The 12765-nt window shown below is 36.3% G+C and overlaps 1 protein-coding gene across 1 annotated transcript in view; it reads right to left on the bottom strand.

Annotated features, from left to right (window-relative positions):
- Nucleotides 1–570: 570 nt before the first annotated feature.
- The window catches only part of LOC102851188 (peptidyl-prolyl cis-trans isomerase A-like), a 19371-nt gene continuing 7176 nt past the window's right edge, over nt 571–12765 (bottom strand). Inside the window, exon 3 of the mRNA XM_006880814.1 lies at nt 571–671. Within this exon, the coding sequence (XP_006880876.1) occupies nt 571–671 (101 nt within the window). The remainder of the gene's footprint in view (nt 672–12765) is intronic.

Here is a 12765-nt window from a genome sequence, read left to right as displayed (position 1 = left end):
CAAATGATATTTCAAGATGATGTCATTCTAATAATAGGTGCTTTGATTTGTTAAAAGACTGCAATGCAATTGAGGACCTGAGAAGAGTCAAGGTGTGATGTAGGAAATGTTTTGAATTGTTTTTTTAATAATACTAAGGAGTTCTATGGTGACTTATTGGTAAGGAATCGTGACACCAGCACAAAAATGCGTGGTTGCAATCCACCAGCTGCTTAGAGGGGAAAGAGGGACAATCAACTCCCATGCAATTTACTGCTTCTGAGAACCCACTGGAGGGCCAGCTATGTGTTGGTTTTGACTTGACAGTACACAATAATATACCTTGTCTAGGGCTTTCTGGTAGAGCAATCCATAGGCAAATTACTGCTAAACCAAAGACGGTGCCTTTCTCATGCTTTGAAGCACCTTTACAAGAGAAAGATGAGCAATCTCTTCCTATGTATTTTACAGCCTTTGAAACCCAATGGAGGGTGAAACAATAAGTCAATTCCTAAACAATGATCCTAAGTGGGTGGTAAGTGATACCTTACATTAAACCTTACCCGAAACGTTCCAGTGTGAGCTGTGTGGCTAGTAACCGTTCTCCCAGGCGCTATCTTTGCATGGATTTTCACTTTTACCTGTTTCTTCCTTCCTTTCTCTAGCCCTCAGCATTCTCCTCTGCCACCATGCTACCATAAACACCAAATTGTAAAAAACAAAAAAAAAACACAACAAACAAAAAAACCCCAAAAACCACCAAATTGTATTTTTTCTCCTCAGAGCACTATACCATACTTCGTGCTAATGATTGAGAATTAGAGGTAAAAACATAATAAAGCCTAGAGAACAGAATTAAATCATCTTTTTTAAGAGAAAGTGGAAATTAACCCTGAAAGATTTTTAATTATACTGTGTTTTGAGCTTCATACAAATGGCCCAAGGGTAACTAATTAATTTCCACTTGCCTTTAGGGGTTAGTTTAGTGGAAAATATTTGATAAAAGAAGGAAGTGTAAGGAAGACTTTTTATCTTTGCCAACTTTCGAGAAACCCTTACAGGAAATATACATGGATATTATGCAATTTTTCTAAACTGGAATACATAAGTAGGATCTCTGAGGAATTCTTGTGCTATGCTTTCAAGGGGTAGGGACTTTCTATGATGTTTCAGAATTTTCTAAATGCTCATATAAATTTGGGCAATAGAGAGTTCCATAGAGAGATGTAGATACATTTATAGTGCCATACAAAGGAACTACCATCAACTAGTTGCCAATTCGTCATATTATTCTTGCTTGTATGCTGCTATAATGCTTGAAGCAATGCAACCAATATTTCATATACAAACACTGTCTACATGATGGGCTGGTTTCAAAGAGATTCCAGACTAAGGCAGACTAGGTAGAAGGATTTTGTGATCTATAGGTAATTGAGCACTGAAAACCTTATGGTTAGAAAAGGAATATTATGTGATATAATGTAACAAAAGATATGCTCCCCAGTGTTGAAGGAATTAAAAATACAACTGAGAAAGAGAATTTCCTCCTCAAAGTGACTTCAACTCAACAATGTAACTCAATACTATTTAACTTACTCATAGCTGATCCACCAGTGGATTTTTTCCCTGTGGAACAGCTGGTGCATTTGAGTTGACAGCACAACTTCCCATCTGGTATCAAAAGCTTAATATCCTTTATTTTTTACATGGAACAGTTCACAATGAGAAAAGACAGTGGCAAACATCCACCGAAAATTGAAATATGGAAGATGAAGTATGAATCAAAGAAAATTCAAAATCATCAAAGGTTAATAGATAAAGTTCAATATCCTAAGAATTAATGAGCTGAAATGAATATTTTAAATTGGAAAACTGAATAATATATGAGCCACTTTCTAACAGAAGATCAAAGACTTCAAGATTTTAAGAATGACAAATATAAAGGGATTGACATTGCATTCATCATCTAAAAGAACATTTAAAAATCTATTCTAAATCGCAGTGCTAACAGTGAAAGGAAAAAAACTACATTTCTAAAAGGAAGAGCAGCTGATATGATTATTATTCAAATTTTTGTACTAAGCACTATTGCAAAAATAATTGAAGAATTTTAACCAATTTCTGAAGTCATAAATTGCTCAAATGTGTAATTAATATGTAATGATAATTACTGATGATTCATAAGTAAAAGTTGGAAACAAAGAAAGAGGATTGTTACTTGCAAGATATGATCTTCATGATCAAAATGATTGCAAAGATTAAAGGATAGAATTTTGGAAGATCAACAGTATGTTCATTGCAAATATTTTTTCAGCAAAATAACTGATGGTTGCCTCGTGCTAAGAAGCTGCACTGAAATCCCAAAGGTTTGCAGTTTGAATTCACAAGCTTCTGTGAGGGAGGACAGGCAGTCTCCTCCTTTGAGATTTACAGCCTCTGAAAATCCACGGGAGTGTTAGCTATGAGTTGGTCTGACTTGACAGCACACAACTACAAAATGACAAATATAGACATAGATCATAACAAATTATGGCTAACCTTGAAGAACAGAAATTATAGAAAACTATGCTTATGTTAAACCTATCTATAGACCAAGAAACAGTTATCTGAACAGAATAAGGACACTCCATGGTTTAAAGCCAGGAAATGTGTTTATCAGAATCATAGCCTTTCTTCATACTTATGCTACATGGTGAGAAAATTATTCAAGAAACTGGATATATGGAAAATAAAGGGTCATCAGAATTGGAGAAAAATTCATCAACAATCTGTGTTATAAAAGTGACATAACATTGTTTACTGAAAGTGAAGGCTGATTACAACTTTCAATTTGTATTATATTGCAATAACAAGGGGGAAAAATCCTCACTACTGAATCAATAGGCAATATCATGCTAGATAAAAAAAATGTTTGAAGTGTCAATGATTTCATTTATTTGTATCTATATTCAACATCCATAGAGTAACAACAGCCAAAATAACAAATGATGTGCTGTATTAGGAAAATCTGCTATCAAGGACCTCTACAAAGTGCTAAAGACAAATTAAATTAGGTAAATCTGCTGTCAGATACCTTTCCAGAGTACTGAGAAACAATAGTATCTGTCTAGAGACTAAGGTGCATCTGATCCAGTCCATGTCTTTGAAATCACTTGCTATGCGTCAGAGAGCTGAATAATGATTAAGGATGACAGAAGAATTGATGCCTTTGAGTTGTGGCGCTGGAGAAGAGTCTTGAAAATACCATGGACCACCAAGAAAACAAAAGGTCTGTTTCGGAGAGAGTAAAACCAACTTTCTCCTTGGAGGCCAGGATTTTGAAGCTGTGTCTCACATACTTTGGACACAGGACCAGGAGGAACCTTTTCGTTGAGAAAGACATCATGCTTGGAAGAGTGAAGGGACAGTGTGGAGAGGAAGACCCTGGATGAGATGACCTGTTTTAGTAACTAGGCCAGTGGAGGTAGGTGTGTCGTAGTCAGTGAGACTAACTCAGACAGGACAGATTTCAGAGCTGTTGTATCGAAGGTTGCTGTAATTCACAGGTGATTTGATGGCACATAGCAACAACAACAGAATGTAGAAATTATTGAAAAGTTTTCTGAAGACAATTACAAGGACAGTTGTAGTAGCATGTTTACTGGCTCTCTCAGAAATTCAAAACAGATTTAAAACAGAATATAAAATAAAAGTTATTGCGATTCTTATAAAATAGATCTTGGTTGAAAACAAAAAATACTAGAAATACATTCACTTGCTTTTACAACTTGTTATTGTTGTTCACTTGTACTGTCGAGTTAGTAGTGACTCATAGCTGACCCTCCAGCAGGTTTTCAGAGGCAGTAAATCACTCAGGAGCAGATTGTACACCATCCTCCCATAGATAACCTGGTGGAACCTCAAACCTTTGTGTTGACTGGGTAAGCCTTTACCATTAGGCCACAGGAACTCTTTTTTTATTACCTAGTAAGAAAATATTTGAGTTGGTGAGTTAAATTACTAATAATAATAACAAATTCTACAATAGTAACAAATTACTAATATCCTTGTGAAGAATGATAACATTCATCAAGTTAACTATATCTCAGAGCTACCCTATGAACAACAGACGAGAACTTTGTCCTAGCCTGCGAATTTGTCATGGTCTTTCATGTACTCAAACCCATTCTTAGTCACTGTGTTCGTTCACCTAGTTGGGGAGTCTTTCTTTGACTTTTCACCTTCACAGTATGATGTTCTTTTCCAAAGACTGGTTCTTCCTGATAACATGCTAAAAGTATGGGAGATCAAGTTTCACCTTCCTTGCCTTTAGAGCAAGTGAACATCCTGGTTGCATTTCTACCAAGACAGACTTGTTTGTTCTTTTGGTAGGCCATGTGATACTCTATTCTTTTCCAACACCACAACTCAAAGATATGGGAATCCTGAATCCCTGAATTGTGCTCATGTAGAAGGGGATACAGCATGGGTTAATATCATGACAGATATGCCTCAGGTTTGTATTCTTTTACCATACTTAATCTGTGTACAAAGTCAAGACACTGAACTATATGACAGAGAATGAGGCACTGGAAAAAGACTCATCAGCAACCTTTGATATACAAATGACACAACTTTCCTTCCTCAACTAAAGAAGATTGAAGGACTTACTGATGAATATCAAAGACTAAATGATTCTCTATGGTGTACACTTCAATATAAAGAAAACAATAGACTTCACAACTGAGCCAACAGTCAACATCATGAGAAATTATTTTCTTTATTCATTGTCAATTAATTTATTTTACTTAGATACATAATTGATGTTCATAGACATAGAAGGCAATTCCTATGAAAGTAATGTTCATAAAATCAGCAGTTCAGAATGAAAAAGAAATGAAATTGCATTGTTTACAGTCCTTAGGGAGGGACATCATGTCTGGAAGGGTGGAGGGACAGTGCAGGAGAGGAATAACCTGGATAAGATGGATTGATTCAGTGACTGAGGAATGAGGGTTTGGTGTGTCAGAGTATAGGTTTCGCATAAGCACAATCATGTGTTCTGGGATTTGCATTCTTTTCAGAGTTAGCCACAGTTTGTTGTGATCCAACATAGTATTGGAAATAATAGGAAAGCATGAAAATGCAAACCAGAATAATTAAGACCAAAATAGTAGACGTGCCCCACACACCAGTACATTAAAAAAGTAGAATGGAAGAGATGGAACAGAGAATCAGTGAGCTGGAAGACAACAGCCTCACTAGAAATATAACTGAAGAAAAATCAGAGATGAGACATAAAGAAAATTAAGAAAACATTAGAATTATGTGGGACGGCACAAATGGAATAACATATGTATTATCAGAATTCCAGAACTCAGCTGTGACAGGGAAATCACTGAGAAGCTTGTGGAAGTACTAGAAGAAAACTTTCCAGGTATTTTGAAGAATGGAAAATCCACATTCAAGCAGCACAGAGAACACAAAATAGACTCGACTAAAAAGAAAAACACCAAGACATAACAGTAAAATTCTCCAAATTAAAAGATAAAAATAGAATTTTAAAAGCAGCATGAGAAAAACAAAGAGTTACCTACAAAGAGGAAACAATTAGATGAAGTTCTAATTTCTCAGAAGAAACCATGAGAGCTAGAAGACAATGGGATGCCATATACAGAAAGTAGAAAGATAACAATTACCAGCCAGAAAAGCTATCAAATTCAAAGGTGAAATTAGATTTTTTGCAGAAGAGAAGGATCTTAAGGAATTTGTGAAAACAAGACCAAAATGACAAGAAATTTTAAGTGAAGTCCTACACACAGAGATGCCAAATGAAAGTGAATGGACCCTAGTAACAAGAAACAACAGAAAAAAAAAAACACACAGCAAAATGGCAAAAGTAAAACTTGGCCTGATAATAATCACACTTAATGTGAATGGACTAAATGCACCAATTAAGAGAAAAAGAGTAGCAGAATGGATAAAAAAACAAAGGCTGTCAACATGTTACCTACAAGGAACACATCTAAAAAAGGAAGAGAAAGACAGACTCAAAATCAAAGGCTGTAAAAAAAAAATAACAAGCAAATGGCAACGTAAAAAAATAGGAGTGGCAATACTAATCTCTGATAAAATAGATTTCAGATTGAAAACTACCATCGAACATAAGGAAGGGCATTACATACTGACTAAAGGCACAATACATCAAGAAGACATAACTTTGGTCAACGTCTATGCACCAAATGATAGAACTGCACAATACATGAAAAAAAACAAAACGGTTACCCAAACTGAAGAGAGAAATAGTCAGCACCACAATAGAGGTAGGAGATTTCAACACACCACTATCACCAAAGTTTAGGTCAATTTAAAAAACACTCAACAAAGATGCAGAAGTAAACTATACAATCAACCAACTCAAACTTCTAGATATAGTCAGAGTACTACACTTAACTAAAACTCAATTCACTTTCTACTCAAGTGCACATGGTACATTCTCCAGAACTGACCGTGTATTAAGACACAAAGCAAGCCTCAACAAATTATACAAAATTTGTATTATTATGAAATAATACAAAGTATTTTCTCAGACCACAATGCTATAAAACTAAAACTTAACCATGGAAGAGTGAAGCTTATAAAACCACCCATGTGGAAACAAAATGACTCTCTGATAGAACATGATTGGGTTATAAAAGAAATAAAGAATAAAATTTAAAAGTTCCTTGAAACAAATGATAATAAAAATACAACTCAACAAAACTTTGGGGACACAGATAAGGCAGTCCTCAGGTTGCTGTTCATAGCAATAGGCACACACATAAAAAAAGGAAGAAAGAATTATTAATGATCTAACTCAACAACTTCAGCAAAAAGAAAAAGGTCAGCAATATAATCCTACAACCTCTAAAAGAAAAGAAATTATAAGGACAAGAGCTGAAATCTATGAGATAGAAAACAAAAAAACAGTTGAAACCATCAATATAACCAGGAGCTGTTTTTTTGAAAGGGTCAATAAAATTGACAAACCAATGGCAAATTTTAAAAAAGAAGAGACACAGATAACTCAATTAAGAAATGACAGAGTTGACCTCAAAACACAACCAGAGAAAATGAAATCAATAATGTCAGAATAATATGAAAAGCTATACTCTGATAAATTAAAAAATCATAGAGGAAATGGACAAATTACTTGAAACGCTTCCCCTGCCCAGACTGAAAAGGACAGATATAGAACACTTAAACAGACCCAACACAAGACAAGAAATTGAAAAGGTCATAAAAAGACTTCCCCATAAGAAAAGTCCTGGACCAGATGTCTTCAGAGCTGAATTCTACCAAACATTCAGACAGGATTTAGCATCCATTCTACTTAAATTAATTAAAAAAATTGAAAAGGAAGGAATGCTTCCAGAGTCATTCTATGATGCAAGCACAACTTTAATACCAAAACCAGGCAAAGATAGTACCAAGAAGTAAAACTACAGACCAATATTTCTCATGAATATAGATGCAAAAATCCTTAAGAAAATCCTAGCCCATAGAATCCAAAAGCACATCAAAAAAGTAATTTACCAAGACCAGGTGAGATTCATAACAGATATGCAAAGATGGTTCAATATAATAAAAGCAATCAATGTAATTCACTATATTAACCAAGTAAATAACAAGAACCATATGATTTTTAACAAGTGATGCAGAAAAGGCATTTAACAAAATCCAACACCCCTTCCTGATAAAGATATTCAGCAAAATTGGAATAGAAGAAAATTTCCTCGACATAGTGGAAACCAAGAGCCAACATCATTCTCAGTGGAGAAAGACTAGAAACATTTTCCTTGCAAACTGGGACCAGACAAGGATGCCCACTGTCACCATCTTTTCAATATTGTATTAGAAGTGCTTGCTAGGGCAATACAAGATTAGAGAAAGAAACAAAAGGCATCCAAATCAGCAAAGAGATAGTTAAACTGTTGCTATATGCAGATGATATAATAGTGTACACAGAAAACTCCAAAAACTCAACAAAAAAACCTGTTGGAGTTAATAGGCGAATATAGTAGAATGGCAGGATATAAGATCAATATCCAAAAATCAAGGTACTCCTCTACAGTAATAAAGATAACTCGGAGAAGGACATTAAGAAAGCAATACCATTTACAATGTTGTTGTGAAGTGCTGTCGAGTCATAGATGACTCATAGTGACCCTATGAATGAAAGACCTTAACACTTGTTTAACTTTCATTGTTTCTCCACATTCATAGAGTTTCATACACAAGCCATTTCAGAAGTGGATGCCACCCCTGCTTCCAAGTTTATTTTAATCAGGAAGCTCCACCAAATGTTGTTCACCATGGGTTAACATTATTGCAATTGACACATCAGTGTCACAATGTTTAGCATCACAGCAATCATGAGTTACCCCTGTACAGCAAAGGGCAAACCATTGCTAAGTCACTTGAAAGAATGTTTGATCAAAAACAATTAAAACCAGGCCTGAGGGCCTCAGATTAAAATCACCCACCTTTAGCTTGGTAGCATAACTTTCTATCCACTAGGCCAACAGAGATCTCTAGTCAACCACAAATTGAAATACTTGAGAGGGAACCTAACTGGAGATACAAAAGACTTATACAGCGAAAACTACAGAGCATTTCTGCAAGATACAATAAAAGACCTCAAGAAATGGGGAAATGTGCCTTGTTCGTGGATAGAAAGACTCAATATTGTGAAAATTAAAAACCTACCAAAAGCAATCTACATGTTCAATGCAATCCCAATCCAGGTATCAAATTCATTTTTCAAGGAGATTGAAAGGGAAATTATGAAATTTATTTGGAGAGGCAAGAGATCCTGAATAAGCAAAACACTTTTGAGATACAAAAGTGAGGTTGGAGACATAGCACTCCCTGACCTCAAAACCTACTACACCACAGTTGTAACCAAAATAGTATGTATGGTACTGTTACAATGGCAGGCACATAGACCAATGGAACAGAATTGAGAACCCAGAAATAGACACAACCAGCTAGGGTCAAATGATATTCAATAAGGAAATCAAAGCTATCAAATGGGTAAATGACAACCTCTTCAACAAATAGTGCTGGCAAAATTGGACTTCCACCTGCAAAAAGCTGAAACAGGATTCACATCTCACACCATACATAAACATCAACTCAAGGTGGATAAGAGACCTGGGAGTAAAGCCCCAAACCATAACTTTCATACACAGTAGGATCGAGCTTTGAAGTGCTAGTCCAAAGTATAAAGAGACTGCCAAATACAATCAGAAATGCACGATCTAAAGAGGATAAAATTGATGCATGAGACCTTTTAAGATTAAATCCATGTGTGCATCAAAACCTTTTTCCAACATGGTGAAAAGGAAACCTACAGACTGGGAACAAACATTTGGTAATACCATCTCAGACAAGAGTCTCATAACAAAAACTTACAGAATACACCTGGGCCTCCACAAGAAAAAAGACTGACAACCCAATTACACAATGGGCAAAAGACATAGAAAGACTTTTCACAGAGGAAGATATTCAAATGACAAACAGACACATGAAGAAATGCTGCAAATCACTGGCAATAAGAAAGATGCACATCAAAACCACAATGAGGTACCATCTCACTCCAGTAAGAGTGGTGAAGTATAACAGAGCAGCAAATAATAGATGTTGAAGAGGATGTGGCGAGAAACAAACTCTTACACATTATTGGTGGGATTGTGAAAGGTGCAATCATTCTGGAAGGCAGTTTGGCGCATCCTCAAAAAGCTGAACATAGAAATTCCATATGACCCAGATATTCCAGTACTTTGAATATACACTGAGAAAATGACAAAATGAGGCACAGATTTTTACACCAATGTTCATAGCATCATTAGTCACCATCACGAGAATATGGTAACAGCTCAATTGTCCAACCACAAACAAATGGATTAAGTATGGTACATACAATGAATACTATGCATCACGCAGAAGCAATGATTTTGTAAATTACTACCTAACCTGGGAGGGACTGGAGAGCATTGTGCTGAGTGAACTCAGTCCCACAAGCATACATATTGTATAAAACCATTGTAGTTTGAGTATAAAGATCCAAGAGGGGTGGGAGATGTTGGAAGCAAAGGGATGAGGATGTGAAAGGGGTGAGGGGATTAATCATGGGGTAGTACAATTTGATGGGGTGTGGGTGAGGGAACTTGAAAGAATTTGTTCTTAAAAACAAGATGTTCGAATTTTGTAGATAAAATAATAGAATTTTTTTTTAAATGTGATTTTTCAATATGGACCACCTATTCTGATTCTCTGAGCTCTTGTGGCCTGCCTAGTGGTAAGAAGCTGGATTGTAATCATGAAGGCACCCAGTTCAAGGCCACCAGCTGCTCTGCAGTAGAAGAATGGGTAATCTCTTCCTATGTGATTAATTGCCTCTGAAAACCTGCAGGAGGGTCACCTATGGGTCGGTTCCAAGTCGATATACGTAACAACAATGTGCTTATTCTGTAGTCTCTAAACCTTCAGACACATGAAATATAGTCACAATTAAAAACAAACATACTGATCCACAAAACTAGTCTCATTTTTAGATCATTTTTAGATAGCTTTTGTTTGACTGCATGGACTTTATAACACCTAAAATCTGAACATCTTAAAGAACTTGCTGAAGGCCTTTTGCCTGCTTAATTGGCGTGTGGGTTGGTTACTGTCTCCTAGATTATGCTGATTTTTTATTTCTTCACAAGTACAGGTTAATAGTTTTAGTCTAAATGTATGAAAATTATTCATTAAATAAACAGAGATGTTATGAAACCCTGAAGAGGAAAGAAAGGGAGAAAATGTGACTCAGATCTTATGAAAACCATAAATTTGGAAAAGGTGAAGAGGTCAGTGAGTCCTCTGAAAACCTGAGCCTTCCCAGGAACGTAAAATTATCTTATGTAATGATCCCCACATACATAACTCAAGGCTCCGGCAGATTAGCTTGATGTACTCTTTGTGATGTCTGCCCTGGTGGTAATAACACAGGCAGTATGACTCAATGCACAAAATTCTTTCATCTCTGTGAACCATCCTATAATGCATGGTTACTCTGGAATGGTTTCTGCACTTTCTTCCTTCTCAGTGAAACCAGAACAGGCTATGTAAACAAGGAAAAGGCCCCCTCAGCGCATAACTCTCATAACAGTAATGAACTTCAAAGACACTTGTGGTATTCCATTCACAAGTATTTCTAATTTGGGGCAGATGTACATATGCAAAACTACACAGTCAGCTATAATTGGTATTTACATTGTGAAACTTGTGTGCCCAAGTATTGCTCTCTTGCTTGCCACAGTTGTAATTTGTTTAGAGAAAGTATTTTAGGGTTGAGGGAGCAGGGAGGTGGGTGACAGCCTTTAGGTTGGCAGGCTAAATGTGTGTGTGGCCTTAAAGAAAACCTTCTTTGAATGAGAATTCTGACTGTGGATTTTCATCTGCCAGAAAGAATGCTCACGGGATATTATTGGCATATAAACTCCTTTGCCTGGAAATCAGGAGGGGGAAGAATTTTCAGAGATGCCCTGCAGGATGTCTTTTGTGTCTTAAGATGCATTAATAATAACTGTGTTTCTGTGTAGACAGAACTTCACTTCCCCCACCCACCATCTTGCAAAGTGCAATTTCTTTATTGGTCTAAATCCAACTCTTCTGTATCAACAGTCTGTGAGACTGAGAGGGAGGTGGGAGAGGCAGAACATCTGGAATCAAGCACCTTGTTTCTTATCCCTGACATTTAATTATAATAAACATTTTTCTAACTCTCTTCTAATTTAACAAGTGCTGAGGATTATCTCTCAAATCTATTATTTTTTGTCCACGTCATACTGATACCATCTTAATCCAGGTACCATCTCTCCATGCCTAGAAAATCAGGTTACTGCCTTCTAGCCTTCAATCTTCCATTACTGCATGGTCAAAGGATCTTCCTAAAACTCCAGCTTAATTGAATCACTTTCCTGTTCAAACCTGGTACTTTCATGAGCAAATATTTGAGTGCCTAACCAGTTTCTGTCAAATAGATCATGACCCATAGTGACCCTATGAGCTTCAGAGTGGAACTGTGCCCCAAAGGGTTTTAGTCACTGATTTTCCGGAAGTGAATCCCCAGGACTTTGTTCTGAAGAGGATCTGGGTGAACACAAGCCTTAAACCTTTTAATTAGTAACTGAGAGTCTTAACTGCTCATACCACTCAATGACTGGATTTGAATGTCTGCTGTTTTAAATGCTAATTCTAGGACCTTAACTATGGACTCTTTTTTTTTTTCTAGCTTGTCTGTTCTTACTCTGCCCTGCACATCAATTGAGAGTTGTTTTACCACAAACTTTTGCTCACTTTTTCCCCCATGTAGAAAGTCTTCCTCTCTCTTTGTTATTTCCTAAGAGCCTTCTTCCCCTGGAAGCGCTGATCTAATGCCAGTTCATATGCAGTTCTCCAGGACCCTTCTCTGGCCCACTGCTCTCTCCCTTCTCCACAGTTTGGCTTCATTTTGCCAATTGCTGTCAATTATTATTGAGCTGCCACTATTTGTAAGGTGAAAGAAAGGCAATTTTATTAGAAATGTCCCAGAGAGTGAGACAGGTTATTTCTCTGAAAGCAAAATGGGAAAAAGCAACTATTTAAATACTTTTGAAAGTGACCCTGTTTATTTTACTTGGTGAATTAGCAAAAATTCAAAATTTCAGACAGATAAATTATGTAAAATCATACATCATCTTGAGCAATGCTCAATAAATGATCATTTTGGAGGTTTAT

The sequence above is a fragment of the Elephantulus edwardii genome, unplaced genomic scaffold (genome assembly GCF_000299155.1).
Source record: "Elephantulus edwardii isolate Elephantulus edwardi_28Jun2011 unplaced genomic scaffold, EleEdw1.0 scaffold00010, whole genome shotgun sequence".
In the NCBI taxonomy this organism is placed as follows: Eukaryota; Metazoa; Chordata; class Mammalia; order Macroscelidea; family Macroscelididae; genus Elephantulus; species Elephantulus edwardii.
The sequence above is the reverse complement of the archived record's forward strand: the minus strand, read 5'-3'. Positions and strand labels throughout refer to the sequence as shown.